The sequence below is a fragment of the Lytechinus variegatus genome, chromosome 6 (genome assembly GCF_018143015.1).
Source record: "Lytechinus variegatus isolate NC3 chromosome 6, Lvar_3.0, whole genome shotgun sequence".
Taxonomy (NCBI): Eukaryota; Metazoa; Echinodermata; class Echinoidea; order Temnopleuroida; family Toxopneustidae; genus Lytechinus; species Lytechinus variegatus.
The window spans coordinates 5,781,174-5,797,538 of NC_054745.1; the positions used below are offsets into that span (position 1 = coordinate 5,781,174).

Below are 16,365 nucleotides of genomic sequence, written 5' to 3' on the forward strand. Positions count from 1 at the left end.
AACGTCTTATTCCTCTTCTTTTCCCCTCTTATTTTTTGTTGTTCTATATCCTTCTTCTCCCCGTTCGATCTTCTATTTTTTTATATCACAGCCGTTCTTTATTCTTCCTTGCCACATCCATCGTCTTTTCCTCCACGCCCTTTTTCTTCTTGTTCTTATCTTTGTTTTATCCTCTTCATATTTCGGTTTATCGTTCTTTCCCAGTTTGATCTTCTCTTTTGTGTGTGTAAGCAAGTGCCATTTTTCGTATGCCAATTTCTACCCCCAAATGCCATCACAAACGTGTTCTGTACGTGCAGCCCATTTCACACCCGAGAATTAAGGGCCCGTTTTTATTCCGTTAAAGGGACCCCTTTGCTTTCTGATATAGGTGACCTTTCTCTTATCAGTGCCCCTTTTACCCAAATAAAGTGCCCCTTACCAACACGCTGTGCCTCTTTCACCTGGGAAGGACAAGTTTTGTCACGGTGTATAACGAGTGCCCCTTTTAAACAAGAAATAAGCAATATTCTGAGGAAAAAAATAATCATACGTGCATTAGTAAGTTTCATGTGTCAGGTGAGTGGGTAGATGAGTACAGATGGGGGATTCTCCCCCCCAAAAAAAAACAACAACAAAAATCACAAGCAAGAAAAAAGAAAGAATAAGAGAAGGAAAGAGAGATATGACATTATTCTGAATAGGCCTATGTAAAAATCTAAGACAAATTGGATTTTCGTTAGAAAAAAAAGTTGATATTTGCTCGCTCGCAGCGTCGATACTACAGCCAATTAAAAAAAAAATTCGCTCACCACACTACTGTAGATGCCTTTCTTTTTAAAAAAAAAAGATTTAGTGCCCTTTTAACGAGAAGGTGCCATTTTTCCTAGTGCCCCCCCCTCCCTTCAAATTCGCTCCAACGCCCCTGAAGTAAAGTGCTTCAAAGGGCTTGTGATTATAATTTTTAATCTACATAAAATCAAAAGCAATAGAACGGGCTGTGGTAGAGAAATAAAAACAAGGATCCCCCTTATCCTTTCATTCCCGCCCGTGCTTTAAAGAGATTTTAATGTGTGCCTTTTAATTATCTTATTTTATCCAAGAGTTCATAGGCTACGATTTCGCTACTTTGCCATTGTACTTATTCTTCTTTACTTAAGTTTATTTTTTTTAGAAGGGACTGAAAACAAGGGAGAAAGAGGGATGGAAAGGAATTAGCAAAAACAGGGGGGGTGGGAAGGAATAAGCGAAAAACGGGGGTGGAGAATGATGGGAAAGATTAAGCGAAAAAGGGGGTGGAGAGTAATTGGAATTAGCGAAAAGGAGCGAGGAATGGGAATGAATAAGCAAAAACAGGGCAGAAAGAGAGAGGGATGATAGGAATTAGCGAAAACGGAGGGGGGGGGAAGGAATAAGCAAAAACGGCAGAAAGAGAGAGGGATGATAGGAATTAGTGAAAATAGGGGAGGAAGAGAGGGATGGGAAGGAATAAGCGAAAATGAGGGGGGGGGGAAGGAATAAGCAAAAACGGCAGAAAGAGAGAGGGATGATAGGAATTAGCGAAAACAGGGGAGGAAGAGAGGGATGGGAAGGAATAAGCGAAAACGGGGGGGGGGGGGGGAAGGAATAAGCAAAAACGGCAGAAAGAGAGAGGGATGATAGGAATTAGCGAAAATAGGGGAGGAAGAGAGGGATGGGAAGGAATAAGCGAAAACGGGGGGGGGGGGGTTGTTGCACCCACAAATGTAATAACGCCCACAAATGTAATAACGCCCACAAATGTAATAACACTTTACCCACAAATGTAATAACGCCCACAAATGTAATAACACTTTACCCACAAATGTAATAATTTCACCCACAAATGTAATAATGCACTTTACCCACAAATGTAATAATTTTTGATCGCCCACAAATGTAATAATGACTTTACCCACAAATGTAATAAATTTGAAGGGATTTTTGGCAAATCCGTTCTGAACTAAAATCGTATAGTAATGCGTTCATATAGCACAAAAGTGCAAAGTCTCTTTTCCTGACCCGGTTAATTAACAAATTATAATATAAATCCAAAGTCTTTATTCCAGACCCGGTTGTTTCAAAAATTATAATATAAATCCAAAGTCTTTATTCCAGACCCGGTTGTTTCAAAAATAATAATATGAGCCCAAAGTCTTTATTCCAAGTTGTTTCAAAAATTATAATAAAAGTACAAAGTCTTTATTCCAGACCCGGTTGTTTAAAAAATAATCATATGAGCCCAAAGTCTTTATTCCAGACCCGATTGTTTCAAAAATGATAATATAAGTCCAAAGTCTTTTCTCCAGACCCGGTTGTTTCAAAAATAATAATATAAGCCCAAAGTCTTTATTCCAGACCCGATTGTTTCAAAAATGATAATATAAGTACAAAGTCTTTTCTCCAGACCCGGTTGTTTCAAAAATTGTTGTTGTTGTTGTTGTTTTAGCTTATACGGCGCGTGTCATTCAGTAGTGAATATTTGCGCCATTATAATATAAGTACAAAGTCTTTATTCCAGACCTGGTTGTTTAAAAAATAATCATATGAGCCCAAAGTCTTTATTCCAGACCCGATTGTTTCAAAAATTGTTGTTGTTGTTGTTGTTTTAGCTTATACGGCGCGTGTCATTCAGTAGTGAATATTTGCGCCATTATAATATAAGTACAAAGTCTTTATTCCAGACCTGGTTGTTTAAAAAATAATCATATGAGCCAAAGTCTTTATTCCAGACCCGATTGTTTCAAAAATGATAATATAAGTCCAAAGTCTTTTCTCCAGACCCGGTTGTTTAGAAAATAATAATATAAGTCCAAAGTCTTTATTCCAGACCCGGTTGTTTCAAAAATAATAATATAAGTCCAAAGTCTTTTCCAGACCCGGTTGTTTCAAAAATAATAATATAAGTCCAAAGTCTTTTCCAGACCCGGTTGTTTAAAAAAAATTTATATATAAATCCAAAGTCTTTATTCCAGACCCGGTTGTTTCAAAAATGATAATATGAGCCCAAAGTCTTTATTCCAGACCCGGTTGTTTCAAAAATTATAATATAAGTACAAAGTCTTTATTCCAGACCCGGTTGTTTAAAAGATAATCATATGAGCCTAAAGTCTTTATTCCAGACCCGGTTGTTTAAAACATAATCATATGAGCCTAAAGTCTTTATTCCAGACCCGATTGTTTCAAAAATGATAATATAAGTCCAAAGTCTTTTCACCAGACCCGGTTGTTTCAAAAATTATAATATAAATCCAAAGTCTTTATTCCAGACCCGGTTGTTTAAAAAATAATAATATAAGTCCAAAGTCTTTATTCCAGACCCGATTGTTTCAAGATACGATAATGATGGATAATGATTGAATAAAAATGAGAATCGAGCCTAGTCTTCTCTCCAGACCCAGTTAATTAAAACTGGTGGAATCAAAGTCTTTGTTGTTGTTTTAAATTATACTGAACGTATTGTGAATATACGCGCTATGAGTAAATTGAGAATCAAGCATATTCTTTTCTCCAGACCCGGTTATTTAAAACTAAAAACTAAAACCCTATAGTAATGCCTTCATATAGCACAAAAGTCCAAAGTCTTTTTCCAGACGCAGTAGTTTAAAAAATTATAATGTAAGTCCAAAGACTTTTTTCCAGACCCAGTTATTTCAAAAATTATAATATAAGTCCAAACTAAGATACCATAATGATATTCCAGTGGAAAAAAAGAAAATCGAGCTTAGCCTTTCTCCAAACCCTGTTATTCAAAAATTGTAAATAACAATACAACAACAAAAACCGTATAAAGACCCCATAATCTTATTAATGCTGGATAACATGGACATATAGCGTAGTCTTTCAGGCAGACCCAGTCATTTGTTTTTGAAAATAAGGCTAAGAGTAAAAATATAAATAACTCCAAATCTAATACCAAGCAATCCTTGAACCTAAGAACATGTTTTTAAAAAGAGGTTTAGAATGTTGTCTTTACTCCAGACCTAATCATTACAAAAATTACGAAAAAAAATCTTCTAACATAAGACCCTATCATATTCTCTTGGAATAACATGAGTTGTAAAACGTACTCTTTTCTCCGGACCAGGTTATCTAAGAAATGAATTAAAAAAGAAAATCAAATCTAAAACCAGTTTTCAAAAGTTACACCCAGTAAAAAATGTGTCATTTCCCCACACCCAGGTTCTTTTGTATAATAATACTAAGACCCTTACAAAACATTATAATTATGCATTTGCAAAGAAAACGTCCATTTTCCAGACTTGATTATTATTTAAAAATAAAATTGTCTAAAACAAATACCCAATAATCTAACTACTGTTGAATAACATGGAGATCGATTGTAGACTTTCCTCCAGACACAATTATTTCAAGAATAAAAAAAACAATAAAACCCAACCCCCAACAACGAATCTAAGAACCAACAATCCTCCAAATTAAGACCAAGTACAAAAGCACATGTTTAGAGCGTTGTCTCTATTCCAGACCCAGTCATTTAGAAATTAATTCAAATAATCTTAAAAGCATAATGCTTTGTCATATTCTTATTCCTGTTGAATAACATTATTATTATACTTAGACCTTCGTCTAGACCCAGCTATTTATAAGATAAACAAATATTGAAAAAAATCAAAGCTAAGACCAATCTTTAAAATTAAACCCAGTTAAAATGCTTGGGTTTAGAGAGTTGTCTTTACTCCACATCCAGTTCTCTTAAAATACAAATTAAGCAAAAGATTAATCTAAAAACTTAGACACCAGCATCTCCCAAAATATAAAACCCTGTGATAAGGCATACCACAAAAACGTCAAATTAATAAAAGGCGTAAATATTCAGATCTGAATGGTACGCGCCTTAAAAACCCCAAATAACAACAACAACAACGTTATTCTACATCAATGATATTGCGGCGTCTTTGCTAATATTGTTTGTTTGTTTTTATCGTTTCTAATAATTTCCTATTTTGAAATAACTACATGGGTCTAGAGCAAAGACTACACCATATTTAAAGACTGGGCGTTGTGGCGTGCGCCTGTAATCCAATCTATGTGGGGAAGTTACAAATTGATGCAGAGGTTCGAGGTTCGAGCCCTGGTCACGTCTTTCGGATGGTGACGTTAAAGGTCGGTCCCAGACGTAAATAATCATATCTGATTGAGACACGTCTGACAAAACTCAAACACACACGTTTGCCCCCTGGAAAGATTAAACCTCAAGATGTTGCCTGTCTCTCTTTCAGTCATTTCAAATCAGTTTTTTATCCTATCTTATCACTTCTTTATCACAAAAATCCTCTCTCTCTTTACTTAACGGGTCAATATAACCCCAGAAAATATATCTTAGGCCACTGAGATTATTGGAATTGTAACTAATAAAAAAAAATGCTGAATATACTACAAATGGTGTTTGGTACACTGAAAATTTAAAGTACCGAAGAACTTGTTAAAACGTTATCCCCTCTTGTTAGAATGATGATTTTCTTTTATATAATTTCTCATAGATCGTCGATCAACAACCTTATCGTTTACGGGAAGTAATCCCCATATTGTGTGCTGATATCTTATTCCTCAGTTTTTTGTTTTATATGTATTTAAAGGTTTTGTTTTTTTTTCATAAAAAGGGAATGAATATACAAGAAATAATAATAATAAACAAGTGGAATGCCTCTGACCGTCTCACCTGCATCACGCGATTCAACATAGCAGCAGTGCTGACTTTGAAAACTACTATAACTCGCACAAGATGTTAAGTGATACTTGGTTACTCTTATTTCCACGTTTTATGAACTAGACCAATACACTTACAGAGATAGGATGGTAATTCAACAAATACCCCCAATGTGGCCAAAATTCATTGACCTCACATGACCTTTGACCTTGATCATGTGACCTGAAACTTGCACATGATATTCAGTGATACTTTATTACTCTTATGTCCACGTTTGAAAAGTCAGATCAATAGACTTGCAAAGTTATGATGGTAATTCAACAGATACCCCCATTATGGCCAAAGTTCATTGACCTTTGACCTTGGTCATGTGACCTAAAATGCACACGGATGTTCAGTGATACTTGATTACTCTTATGTCCAAGTTTTATGAACTAGACCAACATACTTTCAAAGTTATGATGGTAATTCAACAAAAAAAAAACAATTCAGCCAAAATTCATTGACCCTAAATGACCTTTGACCTTGACCATGTGACCTGAAACTTGCCCAGGTATTCAGTGATACTTGATTACTATTATGTCCAAGTTTCATGAATCAGATCCAAAACCTCTTTAAGTTTTGATTGTAATTTATCAGATACCCCCAAATCGGCCAAAGATTATTGACCCTAAATGACCTTTGACCTTGGTCATGTGACGTAAAACTCATGCAGGATGTTTGGTGATACTTGATTAATCTTATGTCCAAGTTTGATGAACCAGGTCTATATATTTTCTAAGTTATGATAATATTTCAAAATCTTAACCTTAGGTTAAGATTTTGATGTTGATTCCCCCAACATGGTCTAAGTTCATTGACCCTAAATGACCTTTGACCTTGGTCATGTGACGTGAAACTCTAATAGGATGTTAAGTAATACTTGATTAACTTTATGGTCAAGTTTCATGAACTAGGTTCATATACTTTTTAAGTTATGATGTTATTTCAAAAACTTAACCTTAGGTTAAGATTTGATGTTGATGCCGCCGCCGTCGCCGTCGGAAAAGCGGCGCCTATAGTCTCACTCTGCTATGCAGGTGAGACAAAAAGAAGTAATAAAAATAATACTAAATAAAATTGCTACCCTACTTCTCATACAGTGGGTGGCAAAAATAGTCAATCATGACTTATTGCCAAATAAAACATGGAATTGAATGGTTATCCCATTTGTTAGAATGTTTTTCTTTTATATAATATATCATAGATCGTCAATCAACAACTTTATCGTTTTCGGGAAGTAATCCCCCTATTGTCTACTGATATCTTATTTCTCATTTTTTTCATATGTATTTTAATGTTTTGTTATTTAGGTTTTTTCATAGAAAAAAGGAAAGAATATGCAAGAAATTATTTTTTTTTAAAGGACAAGTCCACCCCAACAAAAACTTGATTTGAAAAAAAAGAGAAAAATTCAACAAGCATAACACTGAAAATTTCATCAAAATCGGATGTAAAATAAGAAAGTTATGGCATTTTAATGTTTCGCTTCATTTCACAAAACAGTTATATGCACATCTCGGTCGGTATGCAAATGAGGAACTGATGACATCACTCACTCACTATTTCTTTTGTATTTTCCTAAATGAAATATGAAACATTTTTATTTTCTCGTCATTGTCATGTGAAATGAAGTTTCATTCCTCCCTGCAACACGTGGATATTTATTATTTTAACATTTTGTGCTTTAGGCAAGGAGGTCCTAATCGTCAAATTCGTAAGAAATTGAAATAATGTATAATTCAAACAATGAAAACCAAAAGAAATAGTGAGTGAGTGACATCATCGACTCTCTCATTTGGATGTAGCTGCATGGCTCGTTTATACAACTATTTTGTTAAAAATAAGCAAAACTTTGAAATGTCATAACTTTCTTATTTTACATCCGATTTTGTTGTTGTTGTTGTGTTTTTAATGACTTTTATAACTAAGTCTGACAGAAAGACTACGCTACATTTCCATGTTATTCAACATAAATAGGATCGTGGGTCTTTGTTTTTTATAATTATTATAATTTTTGAAATAAATGGGTCTGGAAAAAAGACTTTGGACTTATATTATATTTTTTTAATTAACCGGGTCTGGAAAAAAGATTTCGCATTTTTGTGCTATATTAACACATTACTATAACGTTTCAGCTTTTAGTTACCGGGTCTGGAGCAAAGACTATGCTTGATTTTCAATTTACCATTAGCGTCTGGAGAAAAGACTAAGCTCGATTCTCATTTTTATTCCACTGGAATATCATTAATGTATCTCATTTGGGACTAAAATTATAATTTTTGAAATAACCGGGTCTGGAAAAAGATTTTGGATTCATATCATGATTTTTGAAACAACAGGGTCTGGAAAAAGACTTTGGACTTGCATTATTATTTTTTAAACAACCGGGTCTGGAATAAAGACTTTGGACTTATATTATCATTTTTGAAATAATCGGGTCTGGAATAAAGACTTTTGGATCATATGATTATTTTTTAAACAACCGGGCCTGGAATAAAGACTTTGGACTTATATTATTATTTTCTAAACAACCGGGTCTGGAATAAAGACTTTTGACTTATATTATAATTTTTGAAACAACCGGGTCTGGAATAAAGACTTTGGGCTCATATTATTCTTTTTTAAACAACCGGGTCTGGAATAAAGACTTTGGGCTCATATTATTATTTTTTAAACAACCGGGTCTGGAATAAAGACTTTTGATTTATATTATAATTTTTGAAATAACAGGGTCTGGAAAAAGACTTTGGATTTATATTATAATTTTTGAAACAACCGGGTCTGGAGAAAAGACTTTGGACTTATATTATCATTTTTTAAACAATCGGGTCTGGAATAAAGACTTTTGGATCATATGATTATTTCTTAAACAACCGGGTCTGGAATAAAGACTTTGGACTTATATTATTATTTTCTAAACAACCGGGTCTGGAATAAAGACTTTTGGATCATATGATTATTTTCTAAACAACTGGGTCTGGAATAAAGACTTTTGATTTATATCATAATTTTTTAAACAACCGGGTCTGGAATAAAGACTTTGGGCTCACATTATTATTTTTGAAACAACCGGGTCTGGAATAAAGACTTTGGGCTCATATTATTATTTTCGAAACAACCGGGTCTGGAATAAAGACTTTGGATTTATATTATAATTTTTGAAACAACTGGGTCTGGAATAAAGACTTTGGGCTCATATTATTATTTTTGAAACAACCGGGTCTGGAATAAAGACTTTGGACTTATATTATAATTTTTGAAACAACTTGGAATAAAGACTTTGGGCTCATATTATTATTTTTGAAACAACCGGGTCTGGAATAAAGACTTTGGGCTCATATTATTATTTTTGAAACAACCGGGTCTGGAATAAAGACTTTGGACTTATATTATAATTTTTGAAACAACCGGGTTTGGATTAAAGACTTTGGACTTATATTATAATTTGTTAATTAACCGGGTCAGGAAATGAGACTTTGCACTTTTGTGCTAAATGAACGCATTACTATACGATTTTAGCTTAGAACGGATTTGCCAAAAATCCCTTCAAATTTATTACATTTGTGGGTAAAGTCATTATTACATTTGTGGGCGATCAAAAATTATTACATTTGTGGGTAAAGTGCATTATTACATTTGTGGGTGAAATTATTACATTTGTGGGTAAAGTGTTATTACATTTGTGGGCGTTATTACATTTGTGGGTAAAGTGTTATTACATTTGTGGGCGTTATTACATTTGTGGGCGATTATTACATTTGTGGGTGTAACAGGGGTGGCAAGGAATAAGCAAAAACGGCAGAAAGAGAGAGGGATGATAGGAATTAGCGAAAACAGGGGAGGAAGAGAGGGATGGGAAGGAATAAGCGAAAACGGGGGGGGGGGTGGGAAGGAATAGGCAAAAACAGGGCAGAAAGAGAGAGGTATGGGAAGGAATTAGCGTCTCAACCGGCCGAAAACAGGGGGGGGGGGTGGGAAGGAATTAACGTAAACAAGGGAGAGAGGGATGGGAAGGAATTAGCGAAAACAAGGGAGAGAGGGATAGGAAGGAATTAGCGAAAACAAAGACAAGAGCAAGGGGATCGGTATTATACAGTGATAACATGAGAAAAAAAATATGACACAGCTTTTACTGATTCTGTTGTCCTTTCTCTAAAATTTCAATTTTCTTCTTGTAAAATAATATCAGTGGTGTAACAGGCAGGGGGCAGGCTGCCCTTGCTGATTTCATCGCCATAATATAATTAAAAACGGTGGGGGCGGAATTAAGAAAGGGAACAAAAAGAGGAAAGGGAAAGAAAGCGAGGATAGGGGAAAGGAGAAATGGAAACGGAAAAGTGAAAGTGAAAAAAAAAACAATGGAGGATCCAGGGAGGGGGGGCCTAATATTTGAAAAAATAAAAGAACGAAAAGGCGCCGCTTAAAAAATGAAGGAAAGAAAAGAACATTTTGACAGGGTCAGACTTTACCCCTTTTTCAATTTGTACTTTTATGGCGCCGGTGAAGTACAAAAATATGTATGCCGCTCGGCATTACGCCCCCCCCCCCCTTCGCCAAAAGCTGGATCCGCCTATGAAAAAGTAAGAAAAACATACAAAGCGGGAAAGGAAGGAAAGAACATGTGAGAAAGAACAAATCATTCCATTATGCTAGCGTGATTAGTCAGAAAGGGAAATAAATGACAAAGATGCACAAAATAGCAAACAATTAACGGCGGGAAATCAAGCTGAGGTAGAATGGAATGAGTCAAAAGTTCGATTGGAAAATTAACAAAACGGACAAAGAAAACAGAGAACTATAAACACAACCGGGTTGTCTTGTTGTAATGTTTTTAATACTTGCAATTAGATTTAAAATGGCGGCTAGTTTTAAGGTTTATAATGAGACTTGGTGATTTTATTATTTATTTTAAATCTATTTATTATTATTATTACGTTTTTCTCTCTCTCTTTTAGGGGATCTCTCTCCTCCAAAATAAATCATTCAATCTTATAAAGGCTTTTGCATGGTCTCATTCTTTATCTGTTACTGTGTTAGAATAAAATATTGGTTGTGCTTGATTTGATCCGAATCAGCATTCATGTTGGAGGTGCCATGGCCGAGCTGTGTCTGGCTATACATGGAGAGCGCGGTCAGGCGCCGATCCCCGCGGCTACGACATTTTTGCTCTTATATCCTGCATTCAGATACATGGAAATCCTTTACGCATTATTTGTAACTTGGTGTGCACTTGTTTGTTTAAAAAGTGAAAGCGTATCTTCCCTAATCCATCCTCTGTTGGAAATTATGATGGGACTTAATTACTCATGGTACCTCCTGGCTCTTTTTGTTGTAGAATTAAGACGTTTATGTCAAGGTTTTTTTTTCTCTGCATCACTTTTAGAATCACTTTAACCTTTTTTTCATTATACCTTTCTGTATTTTGTTCTAATTTTGAATCATTTCAATGCTGTATACCCCCCCATGATGGGTACGATATTGAACCCATTTATTGAACAAATTATTCGCGTTTTTACTCACACTGTCTCAATCTAACTTAAATATTAATAAAACATGAGCACATAAGTAAAGGTGAGGTACGAATTATTTTGAAGGCCCATCTTACCATTTTACAAGGGATATTTTTTTTAGAACACGCGGTTAAAGTTCAGGTCATAATGACACGCTTGATAGACTACATGTCACGAGTCCGGGTAAGAGTAAACGCCATCGACATTCAAACAAGCCGATGGCACAATCCCTCCTCCATGGTTTTAGGTCCAACTTTTTAACCCCGCCTTTTATTTAATTAATAAGGGAGATCATGGCATTCTTTTTTTCTTTCACGAAGATTATTATAAAACCCCGGTTTAACCAATGATGTGTACGTAGACGATAATTGATTGACGTGGAACGTTGTTTCGTCTTGCAGTCGCGCGTGACTAACAAGTTGACTATTGTTCTCAATGCAGCCTCCTCATTGGTTAATCGTTTCGCCTTTTTTGGCACGCGGTTACTAGGGCCTTTCGGTTAGCTCGGCGGTGGCAAAATATATTTTTTTCATGGAGCATGGTCAAAACGGAAGTCAAACTTCGAAGGCGTTTTTCTCTTGATTTTTATTTTCAAGAGCCAAATTCTTCCTCCATTCTAAAGCTAATATCTCCACTAATATTTACTCCTAAGGGTCGAGTGATATATCAAATTAAAGGTAAAGAAACGGGGAATAATAATCACTAAAAAAGTTGGATTTGAAAAATTCCGACTTGTCTCTCATTTCGGTATGCCGAGTCACATATATCCTCAAATTATTTGCAGTCTAAGAGAGCAAATAGATTTCCGAAGGGGTAAAACAAAATCGGCAATTGAAACAATGCTTGTGGCTCTTTTCTGTAACTTATTCAATCTTTCGGCATCTTCTTTGAACTAATTCACCAGAGAGCGTTTTATAAGGTGGGTACTAAGTATTCTTTCTTGTTCAACTTACTTTTTTGTATTTTTCTCTCTTTTGATGATTGTTTTTATAACTTTGTATATCAATGCTAAAGCGTCCACGCCATTTACACCCTTCCCCTATGCTTTCTTTCTAGTCTCCTAGAAAAAAATAACAGAAAACTACTTTCTGGAAAGAAAACGCATGCAAAGGAAAAGTAAATGAACTGAGACCTGAAGATATAAACATATGTAAAACAAATTTCCTTCCTCTTTCCCCCAAGTATGAAGATAAGAATGATGCAATGTACAATTGTAAAGGAAGTCTGGCCGGCTGTATTAATACTTCATAATTTGATCAGAATGCTGGCCAACTGCCAAATTCGAGGGCGGGAGGGGGAGAATACGCGGTGTCCACGTTCATGTTCAAATGTATCTACGTCATTTGCTTAATCTTGCGGTAAATCTGGGCCCCGTCTTACAGAAAGTTACTATCGATCCAATCAATCTCAATCGTATGGAAATCCATTCATACCAAAAAAAAAATCTACAGGAAATTTGCATTATCTCCTTAGTAAACAAAGCGAATCACACTGAATCTTATAGAGAACGACAAATCTATGTATATACATCATACCTTTTGCATTAAGATGTTGACGTTGCTGGCCGTCCATCGTTGTGGTTGATCAAAATCAATCACAAGTCTTTGTAAGACGTGGTCCAGTTCTTCGACAATGATTAATATTACCCAAGCTCCTTTCCCTTTATTTTCCCTCTTTGTCACCTCACCATCGTCATCACAGCCACTCTCGTGTTTTTTTTGGTACACACGCACACATACTGCACCCCACTCAGGAATATGCAGAGTGAAGACACGATTACCTTCAAACACACTCCCACCGTCTGGGCACGCCCTAACACACACCCAAAACAACCACATAACACGGGCAATGCCTACATCATTTACATCTATTCAATTAAATTAAACTTGTTTTAAAGATAATTCGCCTTTGTCCACTCTCCTCGTTTTTTTTATTATCTCCCTTTGCTGGTTCCCCATTTGTTTCTATTTCGTTGCCCCCCCCCCTGCTCTCTCACACTCTCTCCTCCAACTCCACCCCCCTCCTTACTATCTATTACTCTCCCTCTCTCTTGTCTCGACTCTCTTTCTATTTGCAATTTCTTTTTCGCTCTCTTTCTACTAATTTTTCTTCTGTAACGGATCTTGAATTTGTAAAAGGCCACCTATTCTATCATTATAACTACAGTTAAAACTTTTATTATGAATTATTATTCAAATTTATTAAACATGTATTGTCTAAACTATGTGATTTCTAGATATGCTTCTTTGAGATTTGGATGAACAAATGCAATTATTATAAGATATCCTGTCAATGTTTTATCTCCGAAAATCTAACCATAGCCGCCCGGCATCCCCCCCCCTCCCCACCTCACCCATTCACATACCTGTGTGATATCTTGTACAGCATTTAGTAGACTGAAGCGCGCACAAACACAAAAACACACACACACTCTCTTTCTCTGAGACCATTACCCACACTCACCATACTCTCTATCTTGGATTAATCCCCTTTGTAAAATAATATTCATATTTTCCACTGCTGTTGCAAGTTATGACACTCGAAGGTGGGTGTTGTCATACTTAATTACTTAAGTCATTACTTAAACATATTCAGTGGTGTTAAAGATATATTCAAATCTTTTTTGCTCATGTGGATCTGACTTGTAGAAAGGACACCATAAAACACTGGAGTGCATGAGCCAGCATTTTTCATGGGGGCCAGATTTGGCGTATTGAGCAACGATTATTTTAAAAAGTTACGAGTGAACGAAGCGATCGAGCAAAAATTTGAACATTTTTACGACAAAAATAAACTTTATGATAGATTTTGACATTATAATAAGAAAATACTATCAGATTCATTGCTCCTTGCTCTCTTTCCTTTTATTTCATTTTCTCTCCTCTTGGTCGTGACTATTTTTTTTTTTTTTGGGGGGGGGGCGCAAAGCCACCCCCACTGAAACACTGAGCGTGCTGGAAAAGGAATGATTCACAGACCACCATTGCGTTTTCAGCTAACCAAAAGCAAACTTGGTGATTTATGATTAAGAAACCCGCCTGTTGGGTAATTTTAGAGGGAAATTCTTTGACGCCTCTGATATAATGTTTCCTCTTCTTTATAATGGTACAATTAGGGACGGCGCCAGTATATTTTAAAAAGGCGATTGGAAAATGGGAAAAGGAATGTGATATCGTTGTTTCTCTTCTTGTTTCTGAGTTCAATAATAAGGTGCATGTAATTTATGATTCCCCCAATTCAAATTTTCCCCTTCGTTTTAACTTCTTGACTGAAAGGGGACACCTACTTGTTAATATCCCCCAAATCCTTTAAATCTCCTTAAAATGGTCTTTTCCCGTAAATGTAGACAGGAGTTTGTCAAATAATGCACATTTGCTTTTCTTGAATTGAAGAAATCAGTTGTTCTTGTTTATTTGACCAGCAGAAACCAGAAAGGTTGTGTCGCTCTTTAACAAAATATAATTTTGACGCAATTATGGAACCTTTCTGTAAGTTCTCACATGTATAATTTATTCAATTATGTCTGACTCCTTTCTCTTTTTCAGGTCGGTCTGTCTGCCAGGCAAAATGTTATCTACTCTGCATGTATGCAGCTTTCAAAACCGAGAGTGACTGAAGATATTCCAAACCATTCATTACGGAAATCATCATTTCTTCTTCGATTGTAACAACTTACGATGCGTCAAAGCCAAATTTACAGGGGTTTTCCCGGAAAGTAATTAAGAAGGTGATATCAAACAACGAAAGCTTCGAGTAAGTGACCTGAACTATGAACGCCTAATAACCCGCTAGTTCCTAGAGCATTGTGATATTTCCCTTTTCCTTGAAACAAGCCGAAATATACTACTATTATTGATATTAAGTTATTGGACTATAGCCAACCGGAATAAAGCAAGACTTTACTGTGCTATTGATATAGGCCTACTTATCACTTACCTGAATTGATATACATTTCAGAAAACTGATTATTTCCGGTTTGAAACTCGAGAAAATTTGGCGAAAGCTTTCCGAAAACACGGTCAAAAGGATATATTTTTTCAAAGGACATCGTTGACGTCGGTGAGATGGCGAAGTCGAAGTCAAAAGCACACAGCATCGATTACGACTCTGGTAGAATGGACGGCGAGATAAAACTCAAGCGCGAGGTCGGACTCTTCGGCGGTATCTGCTTTGTTGTGGGGGCGATGATTGGTTCGGGAATCTTCGTATCCCCGGTCGGCATTCTTCGGGAAACCGAAAGCGTCGGAATGAGTCTCATCATCTGGCTTCTCTGCGGCTTCCTAGCTCTTGGAGGTAAGTGTGTCTCCTTTATATATTCGTTAGTTTCAATCCTAAAATTGGGAAATGAATTAATCTTTTTTATCATAGGCCTGGAATAAATGGTGACAAATGCGAGGGGGTGGAATCATTTTGTTCTTTTTCAAACTTGCTGCTAATAAGTGAAGTGAATATAAAAAATCAAAGTTATTGTTATTTTAAAACTGTTAAAAATATCAAACACCAAGGTTTAATTTAAAATACTCATTCTGCAATAATATTAAGCATGTTTGATTTTACAACTATAATAATGTTCATGATAATAGTAAACAGCATAGTATAATACTTTAAACAACTTTTTACCGCGTATTCCCCGTTGATATCAAGAAAGTTATTCCAGTACAGCTAAAAACATGTATTTTATTATTATGGTTTTGATTTTTCTCCTCTCTCAATTTATAAATTATTGGTTTTATTTTTTTGGGAGGGGGAAAAATTAACAATTTTTTATCAATAGTTTAATCTTGCTTTTCTTTGGATATACCATTACGACAGCAATGGTGACGTCACAAGTCCCCGCCCACATTTGCCTCTCACGGCCGATTATGTTATAGTTTTCACTCCATTCCTACTCCGTTCTAACCAACCAATACTTCTATTTCCGCATTCATTCATGTCATCGTATACCCCAATTCTCTTCCCTTTCAATGTTGCAGTATGTATTGAGAACTCTCTTCCTCATTGTATGGACAGATTTATTTTTTTTTCGCCGTATTTCATTTATTTTGCTCTTCATTGTAATTCGACTTCCGTCTGGTTTTCCATGTACTGAATCACACACCGTTTTTACCATATTCAGTGACGACCATGTATCTATCAACAGTACACCAT

General features: G+C 35.7%; 1 protein-coding gene across 1 annotated transcript in view; it reads left to right on the forward strand.

The window, feature by feature from the left end:
* LOC121416910 (b(0,+)-type amino acid transporter 1-like) overlaps nucleotides 1-16,365 on the forward strand; it is a 32,830-nt gene that overhangs the window by 4,516 nt on the left and 11,949 nt on the right. The window contains exon 2 of the mRNA XM_041610437.1: nucleotides 14,763-15,510. Within this exon, the coding sequence (XP_041466371.1) occupies nucleotides 15,282-15,510 (229 nt within the window). The 5' untranslated portion in view covers nucleotides 14,763-15,281. The remainder of the gene's footprint in view (nucleotides 1-14,762; nucleotides 15,511-16,365) is intronic.